Source organism: Dreissena polymorpha, chromosome 7, assembly GCF_020536995.1.
Source record: "Dreissena polymorpha isolate Duluth1 chromosome 7, UMN_Dpol_1.0, whole genome shotgun sequence".
NCBI classification, from domain to species: Eukaryota; Metazoa; Mollusca; class Bivalvia; order Myida; family Dreissenidae; genus Dreissena; species Dreissena polymorpha.
The window spans coordinates 24,293,491-24,309,880 of NC_068361.1; the positions used below are offsets into that span (position 1 = coordinate 24,293,491).

At 36.2% G+C, this 16,390-nt stretch overlaps 1 protein-coding gene across 1 annotated transcript; it reads right to left on the bottom strand.

The window, feature by feature from the left end:
* Positions 1-2,517: 2,517 nt before the first annotated feature.
* On the bottom strand, positions 2,518-13,035 carry LOC127838968 (uncharacterized). The gene is made up of 5 exons (XM_052367105.1): positions 12,995-13,035; positions 8,864-9,333; positions 8,338-8,401; positions 5,308-5,401; positions 2,518-3,044 (listed from the first exon to the last, which is right to left on the bottom strand). The coding sequence occupies exons 2-5, from the start codon at positions 9,293-9,295 to the stop codon at positions 2,663-2,665; spliced, it is 972 nt and encodes a 323-aa protein (XP_052223065.1). The 5' UTR covers positions 9,296-9,333; positions 12,995-13,035; the 3' UTR covers positions 2,518-2,662.
* Between the last annotated feature and the right edge of the window lie 3,355 nt (positions 13,036-16,390).

A 16,390-nucleotide genomic window follows, 5' to 3' on the forward strand; every position in this document is an offset into this window, starting at 1 on the left:
AGTAATCCCTCGGCATCATGCCGAGGCACTCCGCGATAATTCGCGGAGTTACGCCGCGTCTGTTTCTGCCTCGGCATATATCCGCGGCATCACGCGGCGTCTTTACACGCGGCGATTTGCCTAAAAAAATACATATGTTTACTTCTGCGTGATTGTGTAAACCTTTGGTCAGCTTCTCTGCATACGGAACTTGATACATAATGATTTTGTAGGTCATAATAACCATATCAATGAACCTTACACAGTTTAATCCCGAACATGATCTCGGAAACAAGATTTGCTTTAAACATCGAAAATAACATATTGAGTATCATAAGATTTGCGAAAATCCATATGAGAACCAAACAACTATACATATAGAAAATAAATATAAATACTGTTGACAATTTTAATAAAAACTTATATTCGTTTATATTTAAAAATGATAACTTTCACTTCGTCCCGATTTTCAGAAATGGCCATGTGCATGTTGCATCTAAATATAAATTTAATAAACGAAATTATCGGGCAATATATTGAAACATTAAACTCGGCATAAATGTGACTACCGAAATAATGTTGCGACGCAAAACAGTATCATTATTGTGACAATTAAATACACTTGTTAATCTGCTGTTCTCTTAGAAATTGCGCGAAAATAAAGATGACTTGTGTAATATCACATTATCTGCCTGAAAAGCGTGAGCATTTTCATTGTAATTTAAATAAATCTGTGCAAATAACAAGTTATACAAGCGTTTGCGAATGCAAAAGGAAATGCAGTGAGAACCCCGCCTTAAAATATCGAATTTTATACTGAAACATTAGGCGGTTAATCATTTGCTTTGTCGGCATTTTTTATACTGAAACATTAGGCGGTTAATCTTTTGATTTGTCGGCATTTTGTTTCATTTCGGACTCCATGCAGTTTTCAGATCATAATCTCAGTGCTTTATTACCCGAACTCGTTAATTTCTGGATACGTGTGCTACGGAAAATAACCACCGGTTATGGCCCAAACAAGCACAAAGTGTCTAGTCTCCCGTGTGTTTTATCCCTAAATGTTAGATAAGCACGTGCACTATTAACTATTATGTTGGTCAGTACAAAAGGCCTTCTGAAAACCGCCGACTGCGTCTTTGTTTTATTGCGCAACCAAGCAACGATAAACCAATATCCCGTGTATTACAAAAACACACTTTAGATAAGCACGTGTCGTCTGTCAAAACCATAATTTATCAGTAAACATATCGAAGTAATTCTCGTATATGATCTCGGAAACGGGACTTGCTTTAAACATTTACCATTACGATATTTTTTGTCCATAAGATTTGTTTCAAAAAACAAATGAGACCCAATCAAACATACACAGACAAAACAAAATATAAATAATTATGACAAATTAAATGGAAAAAAAAAAACGTTGGTTTCTTTTCGAAAAATCGCTTTTCCTTTCTCCCAATTTTCTGAAAATGACTTATACATCTTGCATAAAATCTAAATATAAATGACGCTGTTTATTGGTCGTTGTAAAAGAATATTAACTTTACACGGCACTTTGTGTGCAATCAGATACAATACAGTAATTGTTGCAATATTGAACGAACTAAAATATGAAAATGATACAGCGTTTTTGACTTTTATTTTATTCAGGAAAATGTCAAAATCATTTGCGAGATACCCCGATACTCAAATGGAAATTCACTACGAAGTTTAACAATGTTGTCTGCGCTACGTAGTTTTGTGTATCAATGAATTCACCCACGCCTATTTTCGCGCGCTTTTTGTTTTAGACAAACACTGGACACGAAAATATCATGGGCTTATACATGTATTTATTTGTGTTACCCTTGTCCCGATTGGACACCTATTTCATCAAATCTTTAATTAGAAACATATGCCGAAATTCCTTTGATATTTTAGAAAAATGTTGGATGTCTGTGTTAATGAGTTTTCTTGAGCACTTTTCTCGTCAGTATTAATCAGAATTTGCATTTGAAAATGGAATATACGGGATTAGCGGGTAATGGATAGAGACGGGAAAATTCGCATGTATGTGGTAATTGAGAATGACAGTCATAAACGCATGTATCGGGGAAACGATAGACTCGGGATTATACGCATCTATCAGGGAAAGGGTTAAGAAACAGTTAATAAAGATAATTTGGACATTTGGAAAATTTGGACAGATGATGCAAAACCTTATTGTCAATGTATTATGTATTGAATTGTTTCGCAACGTAGTAACGCTCCATGTAATAAATTTTATTATGCGAAACTCCATTTCTATCCGAGGTACATGTACATTGTAAATTATAATTAATACGATTGTCCGCCGAATGACTCGACATCATCAACAAATTCCTCGGCATCATGCCGAGGCGTGTCGCGGAGACGAGATGCGGAGTGCCTCGGCGGACAGACGCGGCTACTCGGCGACCAGATAGTCGATTCCGAGTCGACTCCGCGAACACAAGATGGCGTCTGACTCCGCGGATCGCGGAATATGTTTGTTTTGCGTGAGCTGTACTGTATTTGATGAAGTAAAGGCATGTACATGTAGGCCTTCTGTATGGCGTTACGTGGCATTTAACAATTCGTAATGTATGTACACATGGCCGAACAAAACTTATCTCAGTATAATGCTGCTCAAGAACAAAGTAGAAAGTGAACATCCAGTCAGTCATGTTTGTGAACAGGGCTTATCAAGCTGTGGGTCCCAAGTCAACGGTGTAGTCTCCTCTTCTCCGTTTGGAACTTCAATCGCGTCCGACTGTGCCGCCTCACACAGTGGTTTGCAGGACATACTCTCGGACGTAGAGCAGTTCACCCTCTGCGCATTTGCAAGTTCCTGATGGGTAGATATTCTATCTGGAGGACTGCAGCAGGCGGTGATGATGGGTCGCATAATGAGATGACCAATGCCAGAGGCAAGGACCGCTGTAATGAGGATCCAGTAGTTCATGGTCATAACCAGGAGCATCGCCAGGTACCCGACTGTTAGAGTCGCCATCTTGACAACAGTGGCCAACAGGAGCATGGAAAACTTAGATGAGCCAGATGGACTGAAATACAACGAAGAGTGCATGTAAAAAAAGAGTTTTGTACAAAAAGCTTACATCTCCAATTAAAAGCAGCATCTTTTGGTAAAACTTTTGTTATGTATTGTTAAGTAATACAAATATCAGTGTATATGGTCGCACTGTAAAATTAACCCGCTTTAACGTGATTTGATTAATTGATTTGTGGCATTTCGTGAAGAAGTAAAACCCACAGCGATTATGAAACAAAGCTAATGAAAACAATGATTCATAAATATGTTACAAAACCACAGTTAAATTTCCAAGCACTGAAAAAAGCACAATACTTTTAAATTAACTCTGTGTCAATGGGTCTGTAAAACATGGGTCCAAATAATTTGCGCTTGATGGAGGTCCACCAATTATGTTTGGATTTGTTAATTTCCTCATTACTTGTAAACGGCAATTTATTTGCACTAGTTCAATATCTCTTTAATATAAGTAAAGGTGTGTTTATAATCTGATACACGTGTAGATCTTCAATCGACTTCACATTTACCCCCTGATCACTGGGTCATAAGTCGTCCGTTAACATTCGGCGCAGTATGCAGTTTTACCGCACACCGCCACGAATGTAGGTAAAATGCTACTGGTAAAAATGCCATAGGTAAAAATGCCACAGGTAAAAATGCCAGAGGTAAAAATGCCAGCGGTAAAGTGGTAAAAATGTCATAGGTAAAAACGCCAGATGTTATTTAGTAAAATAGAGTCTTGAATAATAAATATATTGAGTATTGTAGGAATTACATTCGTTGCTAACGCTACGAAAACATTTTTAATTGAACATGTTGTATTTATTTTACTCGTCCCACGAATAAATTAGACTGTACAGATAATCGTCAAACAACAATTTCAGCAATAATAAATACAGCAATAATAAATACACAATACACATTCATCAAAATAACATCAACAATATGTTTATGCATTTTGTACAAATATATGACTTGTGTGAGAATGTCTGATGTAAGAGAAAGCTCTTATTGTTTCGAAAAGTTAATTGAATGTTTTAAATCCGCAAATGATTAAGAAAGACTGCAGTTAGATATTAGATATTATGTACAAAATTTCAGTTGTGTGAGTAAAAATTTACTCTCTTATAAATCTATATAATTATTATCGACTCTAAGTTAAAAAAAAACTTTAAATGCTTTAATGAGCTAGACGTATCAATACATGTGTCATTTAATAATAAATGTAAATATAATCACCATCAAAACCATGCTTGTTTGTTTTCTTTAATGAACAAAGAAAAAATTCCAACCAATAAACAGAATAAATAAAGCACAATAACAAAATTACAGTCTAAATTTATAAGTGAGACAAGTAGAATAAATATAGCATGTTCATTAAAAAATGTTTCCTTACAATACTCAATATCCTTAAAAAAATATTGCTAAAAACTCTTTTTAACTTTATAACATCTGGCATTTTTACCTATGGCATTTCTGCATCCGACATTTTTACCTATGGCATTTTTACCTCTGGCATTTTTACCGCACACCGCCACGGCACATTGGCTTATTTCCCTCACAGGTAACCATTTATACACCAAGGCGGAGAAGAGCAAATGTGAGATAAGTTTCTTGCTCGGGAAAATTCCAGTGGTCAGAGCGGGATTCGAACCAGGGACCGCTCGATCTCTAAGCCAGCGTCCTACCACTAGACCACTGCTCCCACAATATGAACAAAAACAATATCAAACAAGAAATGTGTTACTACTGTAGGAAAGTCCGTATTTACCAGGGGGGGGGGGGGTCATATTTCAATTTTGAAGTTCATTATTTTTATTTTATTGTATTAATTCAATTTAATTGATTGTATATTCCTTACACTGGTTATTTATGGAAAAAATAAACTATTGCGATAATGTGTGTTGCAATCGAAACGTAATATTGATTTTAATTTAATGTGTTGACAACATTTTTGTGACACCATCATTTAGCCACGATTTAATTTGGTAATAAAGAACACGTTTAAGGCTTGCCCATGGTGAATATGCACGGCGGTGAACATATTGTTACTACACAAGTCGTCTTTTGGTACATAAGTCCTACTATCAAACTATAACCACTTCATACATTTTTCCTTTTTATTGGTTCCACTCAAGATTGCATAAAACAACCGCTTCACATGTAAATTAACGAAGATTTTATCTGCTTGTTTTCTCGCCTGGGATGCCAGATGTCTATTCAAGAATTATTGATACAGGTTAGGTTCTTTAAAGAACAGAGTAACGTATACTTACTATTGTGACCTTTGATCGTGTCGCTTTAACCAGGTGTTCAGAGCCTCGATAAGAATCACCATAAACATCACTACCAGCAGTGTGAGGATCAAGTCTGAAATAGAATTACATGACAAATCACTACCAGCAGTGTGAGGATCAAGTCTGAAATAGAATTACATGACAAATCACCACCAGCAGTGTGAGGATCAAGTCTGAAATAGAATTACATGACAAATCACTACCAGCAGTGTGAGGATCAAGTCTGAAATAGAATTACATGACAAATCACTACCATCAGTGTGAGGATCAAGTCTGAAATAGAATAACATGACAAATCACCACCAGCAGTGTGAGGATCAAGTCTGAAATAGAATTACATGGCAAATCACTACCAGCTACCAGCAGTGTGAGGATCAAGTCTGAAATAGAAATAGAGTAGCTGTGTAAGGATCAAGTCTTAAATAAAATCACCAGCCACATCACTAGAAACAAAGTCTGAAAAAAGAATTGTAAGTCACATAACTACCACCAGTGATATGACCAAGTCTAAAATACAATCACCGGTCACATCACTAGCCGCTGTGCGTGAATCATGTCTCAAACAGTATCATCGGTCACATCACTAACAGCAGGGAGAAAGAAAATAAGAAAATCATTCTGAAATAGAAACACAAGACACATCGCAACCAGAAGTGTGAGGATCAAGTCTAAAATAGAATCACCAGCCATATCACTAGAAACAAAGAACGTATCAAGTCTCAAACAGAATTGCTCGGTCATTACTACTAAAAAGGTGTTAATCATGTCTGAAATAGAATCACTGGAACCATCACTATCAGCAGTGATAGGATCAAGTCTGATATACAATAACTACACACTGCACTACCGACAGTACGTTAATCATATCGGGCATACACAAACAACATATCAACACCGACAGCGTGTTAATCATGTATGAAACAGATTCACCAGCAACATAAACCCTATCTGTGTGAATCAAGTCCAAAAACAAAATCACTAGAAACATCACTATAAGCAGTGTGAGACGCAATTTAAAAAAAAGAATCATTAAGCGCATCACTACCAACATGTTTCATATGATGTCTGAATTCAAATCACCAGACAAATCGCTATCAGCAGTTTGTAATTTAAGTCTGAAACAGAATCACGCAACACCACGACCAGCAGTTTGTGAATAAAGTCTGAAATAGAATCACAAGACACATCACTACCAGCAGTTTGCGAATAAAGTCTGAAATAGAATCACAATACACATCACTACCAGCAGTTTGTGAAAAAAGTCTGAAACAGACTCACAAGAAACACTGCTACCAGCAGTTGTTGTATCATATATGAATAGAATCACAAGACATACCACTATCAGCAGTTTGTGAATCGTGTCTGAAACAGAATCAGACGACATATTGCTACCAGCACTTTGTGAATCATGTCTGAAACAGAATCACAAGACACATCACTACCAGCAGTTTGTGAATAAAGTCTGAAATATAATCACAAGACATATCACTACCAGCAGTTTGCGAATAAAGTCTGCAATAGAATCACAAGGCACATCACTACCAGCAGTTTGCGAATAAAGTCTGACATAGAATCACAAGACACATCACTACCAGCATAATGCGAATAAAGTCTGAAACAGAATCACAAGACACATCACTACCAGCTGTTTGCGAATAAAGTCTGATATAGAATCACAAGACCCACCACTACCAGAAGACGTAAAAGTAAGTCTGAAACAAAATAAAACCAAACACATTACTACAAGCAGAGTATCATGCCTGAAACAGAATCACCAGAAACATCACCAACAGCAGTGTGAAAATTTGTCCATAGACTAAAATCAGCACTCTCGTCGATACCAGCAGTTTGTGAATAAAGTCTAAAAAAATAGAATCAAACGTGACATCACCACCAGCAGGGTAAACATAAGTCTGAAACAGAATCACCATTCCCATCACTACCAGAAGGTTATCAATCGTGTTTGAAAGATAATTAAGAGGAACAACACTTAAAGCATTGGAATGGTCAAGACTGAAATACAAACCAGACATATCATTACCAGCCGTGTGTAGATCATGACTTGCAAAGAATCACCAGCCACATCTATTTCATCTGTGTGAATCATGTCTGAAAAAGAGTTACCAGGCACATAACTACCAACAATGCGTTAATGAAATCTGAAAAAGAATCACCAGATACATCCCGAATAGCAGTGTAAGAATCAAGTCTGTTACATAACCGCCGGCCACATCAATACATCATTACATGTAGTGTGAGATAAAGTCTGAAACAGAATCACATCATCTGTGTGAATCTGGTCTGAAATATGAACCCCAGGCACATCACCACCAACAGATTGAGGAACAAGTCTGATCTAGAAGTATCATTCTTACCACATCAACTAGTGTTTTAATTGCGTAATGGAATCACGAGACACATCGGCGCTAGCAGAGTATTGATCATGTCTGAAACAGAATCACGAGGCATATCATACCCAACAATGTGATGACCTGGTCCTATAGAGTCTGACTGCGCTACACAGTGCTACTCATAAAACACACGCATTGGTATCTAAGTAGTTAATGTTTGAACATGTATCAAATAAATTGAGTCGCCGCTGCTTCTGTCAATGTTATGCTGTTGCTGCTGCTGCTGTTGATGATGCTGATGCTTCTGTTGCTACCATTGCTGTTGCTGCTGCAGCTACTGCTGCTGCTTATGATGATGATGATGATGATCATCATCATCATCATAACCATCATCATCATCATAATCATCATAATCATCATCATCATCATCATCATCATCATCATCATCATCATCATCATCATCATCATCATCATCATCATCATCATCATCATCATCATCATCATCCTGGTCGTGGCGGCAACGGCGGATGTTGTTAAGTTTATATTATTATGTGAGAGTAAATTATTTTGAAAGGGCTATGCCTTCAATATAATTTACACTAAAATACATTCTTGATGGCTGACATGTCGTGTGTTTTTTTATTCATTATGATCATACCTTGAATAGACGAAACGTTTATCCCTTTGATCATCAAATCCGTGTAGCTGCCCGTTGAGAAATACTGGATAGAAATAAAGGTTATAAACATTCATTAATTAAGCTGCAAAAGCGACAATCTCAATATAAAAGAGTTATTTTAAAATTGAATATAAGTTTGTCAAATTGAAGATCAAAGAAGAACATATTATACGTACTACGCGTTTAAGATGATTTTACGAGTAAACTTTTGAGCGTTTATTTATTAGGAGCTTGACAAAATTTAACAAGCCACCTTCGACCCTGGTTTACTATCGACAATGTCTGAAAGTGTATACTGGGCACATATGGAGGCGCATTTACATTTTAAAGCAATTATAAGTATAATGTCACATTATATGAATCTACGTAGCAAAATGATAAAGTAAGTTAAAAAAATGAAAGGGTAAGATCAACCAGTATATCATCAATTCACATGTTTTTCAGCAAGCGTAACCCAATGCCACCAGTATATTACTGAATACGTAATATTTGGTTAACGCTATACCGTATAAGTATGCGACATCATCATGTGGGAACTGTGCCCTGTATGTGCATCGCCATGTTCGTAGCCGCGGTCAGGCTGCTCGTTTATCGTGTGGTTTCCAAAGTGCACCACGTGACCGCTGTGTTCTGACACGTGACCAACTTTCATAGACATGTCACTGCCGTGCATAGACACGTGACCGCCGTCCATAGGAACGTGACCGTCGTGAATAGACACGTGACCGCCGTGAATAGGCACGTGACTGTCATCCATCGACACGTGACCGCCTTCTACAGACACGTTTTCATTCGAGGGGATGACGCGCTCGGTAGTTGCGGCGACGGTAGCAGTCATCCTCGATTTAGCCGGCCGTTTGGTGACGTTCTTATGTGATGAAGGGTGCACGTGACCAACATGGTGCTCACCGTGTTCGTGTCTGTGTCTGTGATCCATTGTCCCGTGTAAAATGTAATGCAGCCGTTTATGTCAAACTAAAATACAGTCGAAGGTTAACGAAAGACTTGGCTTCTCCACAAGTTGTAATATAGTCGTCCAACGGTGTAATTATAACATTATGACTTTATAAAATATATTTGAATACGCAAGCTATATTTAAAAACCATTCGTTTTGAAAGCTTTGTTACGAGTCCCCTATAAGGCAACCATTCGCCGTCGAAAAACCACAATTGATCGCCCTTTTTTATCCATATCTTTTTATCAATAAACTTGTTAGTGCAATTGTATATGTTTGTGTTATGTAGAGAATAATAGGTTAGTGTTGATTATAGATCAGGTTTATTATGCTAAGCTTAGAAAACAAAAAGCACGAGCCTTGGCGAGTGCTTTTTCTTTTTCGTGCCGAGCATGATAAACCTGATCTATAATTAACACTAACCTATTATTCTATTTATCCCACTTTGTATTCATTAAACATTTTTATTAAAACAAAATTAGTTTAACTGGATAATTTCGCGTTTTCATGAGCGTTTGTCGTACGTTGATAATGACTGTAGTGTAACCAAGGTCAGTGTATTACTCCGCGTTCTGAAAATAACCGCTGATCAAATAATCATTTTTTTTTAAATCAGAATATCATTCTGTGACAAAGAGTCGTGCGTTATAAATTACAATTGTATTCATATTGAATTGCAAATCTAAATTTTTATAACATCAATATAACATTTAGTTGTTATATTAAAGGGGCCTTTTCACAGATTTTGGCATTTTTTAAACTTATTCATTAAATGCTTTATATTGATAAATGTAAACATTGGATCGTAAAAGCTCCAGTAAAAAATCAAGAAAAAAAATAAAAAAAGGAAAAGAACATTGCCCGGGGCGGGTTTCGAACCAGTGACCCTTGGAGTCCTGCCAGAGTCCTGAAGTAAAAACGCTCTAGCCTACTGAGCTATTCCGCCGAGTACACATCCTTTACGTATTTTATACGTTATATAAGCAATCTTCGTGGTTTCACAAAATTTAACGACAAAAACAGAACTCTCCAAATTATTCAATCGTTTCGCGTTGCAACGCTTTATATTTTTTAGGTTTTAAAATCGTCAAAAGATGCATATAATGGCTATATTAGAGCATGGTTAATGTTCAGTATTACTGTTTCCTCACAAATATCATAACTAAAACGAAAACTTACGAATCTGAAACAACTTTTTTCAATTTTGTCAAATTACCAAAGCGTGAAAAGATCCCTTTAAAGGAACTACATTTGTTAAAAACGTAACGGTAGTCTAAGAACGTAGCACGTGCCGTTGATTATACCAGAAATTTAATAAACGGGGCTTTAATCAACCGAATTCGCTGTAAAAGTGAGATAAAATAATGTATAGCATGTTTTAACCCGCATTTATATAATGAAAGTGCATTCGCCTTTATTTCGACGGCATATTGAATGTTGTTTTTTTGTAATTGAAAATAATTTTATTTAAATGTAACTTCTTCTTATACAGGTGTCATCATATTCTCTAGACGGTATACAAATCATTCCAAAACGAACCTGTTTGTTATATTTGGCCAAAAATACACTTACATTACGTTTACATTCATTTGAAAGTGTTGTATTTTATTTGAACGTATTACAATTTAAAACAGAAATAATTTAATTTTCAAAGGTGAACACTTTTCAATAATATTTCATAAGGAACAACTGCATCAGCGTTTAAATCAAAACCGTTTCACAAATTAAGAAGGGTACCACTTATTCGGGCTGTTTGTTATGTTGGTATATTGCTGTATACTGTTATAGTGTGACTGTGAATAATTCCGCTTCGATCAGACTTAAGTACCATGTTTTCAAGATATATGTACAGGTTAACCCAATTATGCCTAGCGTCAAGAAAAAAGGCCTTGGGCAAACAGCGTAGACCCAGATGAGACGCCGCATGATGCGGCGTCTCATCAGGGTCTGCGCTGTTTGCTTGAATGAATTTCTGTAAGAAATATTTTAAATATAGAAATAAGTAAACTAGACATCCCTAATTTTGGAAATAAATTGATCCAATTTAAAAGGATGGGAGAGTACACTAGGCATAAATGGGTTAAGAATCGGACAGTCGGGTAATGATCACGTTCCTATTCCAGTTAGCGTAATGGAACAATTCATATGCGAAAACATGAACTTCAGCTCCCATAAAAAAGGCCAGCTTTTACAAATCCGTGAAATTTTAAATAAACGAAACTGAATAAACTCCGTTTATAAATTCATCCAGGCAAAGAAAATGTTCTATTTTCAGAAACCTAAACGCAATAGGTCAAATATACATATTGATATGTTGAAATGGAATGTTTGGAAACCTTAATGCGAACGAGTTAATCTCCTTTAGAAGAATATAACCTTTATCAACTTCAAGCATTTAATAGCAAACTTCGATTCAAAATAAAGAAGTGAAACTCCAGCTGCTCCAGCAGTATTGCATTCTTATTTAAAGGCAAAAGTTTGTTACATGGTCCCTTTAAAATTGTAACACCCTGTTCGTAGTATGTTTTTTTTTATTATAACAGCGACATAAATTGAAAAAACGTTGATGATTACTGATATCCGGTTTTATATGTATTTACCAAACGTAATTTGCTATGAGTGCAGATTTAAAGGAAATGTACACTATAGATTTGGATATCTGAAAAAACGTATCGGAAAACAAATAGTATTTTACCGAATAAAAATGTTCCTGAATGTTTTTTTAAAAATGCACGAACTCAAATGACGGGTAAATATAAACCGCCTCACTCTAGGGCGGCGCCAAATCACGTACACTTAGAAAAATTATGAAACACTTTGTTCTGGTCTAGAGCGTATGTTATAGATACACATGTTTTTTTTTGTTAATTGTTCTTAATTGTAATCTTCAAAAAGAATGCAAAACGTATCAATATACGTTTAACTTTTGCAGTATGTTTACATCATTCCCAAACTTTTGGGAATGTGCGTAATTCGATAGGCTTTCAATGTTGCCGCTGCTGAAACTATATATCTAGGTCAAAAATGAGCCGAAAAAAGGCAAACTTTGCAAGATGGATGTAAGTCGATCGGTTTGAATATCATCAAAAGCAATCAACTGATACCATGACTATCATTTATCGTGAAGGTCCCGAAACTGAGAGCTTATAAACCACGTGTCCGCCTGGGCGTGACCTGTTTTAATATGTAGAGTAAAAAAATTCTAATACAAAACCTATGTAACTTGCAGTCTCAGTATACCTAATTTATTTATTTAAAAACATATTTTAGCTCAAGTGATCAACAAAATCTTTTAGAGGACCGAAGCGTTTCCTAAAGATCAAGCCATGCGGTTTTGGAGACGCCGTTTTGAAAAAAAGTATCTTGAACAGCACACGGACTAGGAATAAACCGCAACAAAACAATGTCCGTTATCTATTTATTCTCGAGAGAAATAATGCCACTCTGGCTTAATTCAAAACATCTGCTTTAATACAACCTCATACACATAACTAAATTTGTTTTACTTACAACTAAAGCGGAACATGGATGGTTAATGTTCACACATTTTAAAGAAATTTATATTAGTTTTTCACACATATATATTTATCAAGTAATACTCATGACCCTCTTGGTTTTACTCTCATGCAATAGAACATTGTCGATAAAAGCTAGTCAAATCGTAAAAATGCTGTTTTTACCTTCAAAACATCAATCCTTTCCAATTGCACATCTGCAGCCGATTGTATAAACAGTGAATAAAATTAACTGAGGTAATTTGATTACCGCAGTTATTTACATGGTCATGTTACCGGGATTTTCATCTAACGTGGCGTGCGCACGATATACCCGATACAGGATATTAAAGGGATATTTAAAATGGCATGAATCCACTTGAAAAAAGTGTCTTTTTGTATTTTACTGTATTTTATGTTTAATGCTCTCATTTTAAGAACGTTGAGTGCAAAAAGGACGACACTGATTGCTTACATTTATATTCTCAAGTACTTTATATACAACTAAATTAAATCGCATGCCCTGATACGAGATTGAGAGGCTACAAGGTAACATTTCATATGTTAACAAATTTTGTAATCCATATCTCATATTTTTTTTTCTTTCAAATATGTACACTTTCGTAATATTTATTTCAAATCGTACAACGGTGTATCTTTTAATATGGTTACATTTCACAAAAAGTTTATTTTCACAAAAAGTTTATTTTCAACTTCTCTTTTAATAGGATTTTTTAAGCGAAATAAACTTTCCTCAAAATATGTATAAACAGTAATAAAAATATTTTTATCATTCAATCACAATTTAATGTGTTCGGCCTTAAGCAAGTGACTCATTAAAATGAACCAGATTGTTCGCAAGTGATTTGACCAAGAATGAATTCGGTTAACCAATTACTGTTTGAATATTAATAAAACACTAACACCAAATCAGTTTAACGATAAAACGATCGTTACATACGTTTTGTGAGTATCCTGTTTAACTTAAGACGCCCGATTGAATAAAATAAATCCTGGTGGTGAAGTTGAGTATTGAGTAGGAAAGATATCACCCGAATTAAAAAGAGTGAACCTATAGAACACAATTCTGAGAAGGAAGTCAGACATTTTAAAATGTCATTTGTCACTTTAAACTACTCATACTCATAAATTAGAGCGGTATACAGTGATCGAAGTTTGAATACGTGCGCACAACTGAAAAGCCGTATTAGCCATAATGTCGAGTAAGATGTCATTAGGTCACACAGGCATGTAACAATTCAAGAACTACATGACATGAGGTCACGTGGGTATGTTGAAATTTAATCTTGCGCACGAGAACTAAAGGCTCTTAGGACATATGGTAATGTTAAAATGTAATGTCGCGAACAAACTCCAGGTCCTCGTGTAACAATTCAATGTCGCGCACGAGAACTATAGGCTCTTAGGACATATGGTAATGTTAAAATGTAATTTCGCGAACAAACTCCAGGTCCTCGTGAAACTATTAAATGTCGCGCACGAGAACAACAGGCCCTAATGTAACATTAAAATGTCACCGTTCAATATCGCGCACAAGAGACTCCAGTTCCAGAAGCTACAGGTGCTTAGGTCACATGTTGATGTCACATTCAATGTCGCGCACGAGAACTACAGGTGCTCATGTCTCATGGTAATGGCACGATTCAATGTCGATTATGAGAACTATAGGTCCTCAGGTAAAATGTTATGTCCTTAGGTTATATGTTATGTCACAATTCAATATCGCGCACGAGAACTCTAGGTCCTCAGTCACATGTTATGTCACAATTCAATATTGCGTACGAGAACTCTAGGTCCTTAGGTCACATGTTATGTATTAATTCAATATCGCGCACGAGAACTCTATGTCCTTATGTCACAAGGTTATGTCAAAATTCAATATCGCGCACGAGAACTCCACGTCCTCAGTCACATGTTATGTATTAATTTAATTTCGCATACGAGAACTCTATGTCCTTATGTCACATGTAATGTCACAATTTAATATCGCGCACGAGAACTCTAGGTCCTTATGTCACATGTTATGTAACAATTCAATATCGCGTACGAGAACTCTAGGTCCTTATGTCACATGGTAATGTCACAATTCAATTTCGCGTACGAGAACTCTAGGTCCTCATGTCACATGTTATGTCCCAATTCAATTTCGCGTACGAGAACTCTAGGTCCTCATGTCACATGTTATTTCCAATTCAATATCGCGCACGAGAACTCTAGGTCCTTATATCACATGTTATGTCACAATTCAATATCGCGCACGAGAACTCTAGGTCCTTATATCACATGTTATGTCACAATTCAATATCGCGCACGAGAACTCTAGGTCCTTATATCACATGTTATGTCACAATTCAATATCGCGCACGAGAACTCTAGGTCCTTATATCACATGTTATGTCACAATTCAATATCGCGCACGAGAACTCTAGGTCCTTATGTCACATGTTATGTCACAATTCAATATCGCGCACGAGAACTCTAGGTCCTTATGTCACATGGTTATGTCACAATTTAATATCTCGCACGAGAATTCTAGGTCCATAGGTAACATGTTATGTCACAATTCAATATCGCGCACGAGAACTCTAGGTCCTCAGGTCACATGTTATGTCACAATTCAATTTCGCGCACGAGAACTCTAGGTCCTCATGTCACATGGTTATGTCACAATTCAAAATCGCGTACGAGAACTCTAGGTCCTCATGTCACATGGTTATGTCACAATCCAAAATCGCGTACGAGAACTCTAGATGCTTATGTCACATGTTATGCCACAATCCAATATCGCACAATAAAACTACACATTTTAATATCACAATTCAATGTTGCGAAGGATACCTCTAAGCCCTCATGTCACATTTAAATGTCCCTTGGGTGCAAAATGACTAGCTTAAGTCTCAGCGAATGTCTATACTATGCCAAGGAGCTGCGAGCAAGTGTATATCTATGTTTCCTGGACGCTCGTCAGGCCTTTGACAGGGTATGGCACGATGGACTATTTCACAAACTTGTATCCATTTCCGGTGTTTATGATCCTGATCCAGTCATTGATACTAACACCCTTCTCGCACTTCGTGAAATGTATCGCAACTCAACAAGCCGCGTTCGCCATCGAGGATTGATCTCGGAATCACTTCCGATCGGGCAAGGAACACGTCAGGGAGGCAAAAGTTCGCCGCTATTGTATCTTATTTGATTGATTGATTGATTTTATTTGGTAAACATATGAACATTACATAGTTACTACATAATGCAGACAATATAAAATATATTATCACAGCAATATACATAGCAAACCATGGAATGCACACACAATACCAAGGATAACACAAAAAAGAGAAAAATGATTTTCACTTATTTCCATTGTGGTCCTTGTTATTGGTGGCAGTAACCATGAAACAGTCATGTATTAGATTTTAATAATGTATATGTATCAAATATGTACTGTTTAATAAAGTATATTACTGATTAAGAATGAATAAATATAATCACATGTTCATTATTATCACAGAAGTTGCATAAGAAAGTTACACACTGCATAGGTAGTTAATAAACACACTT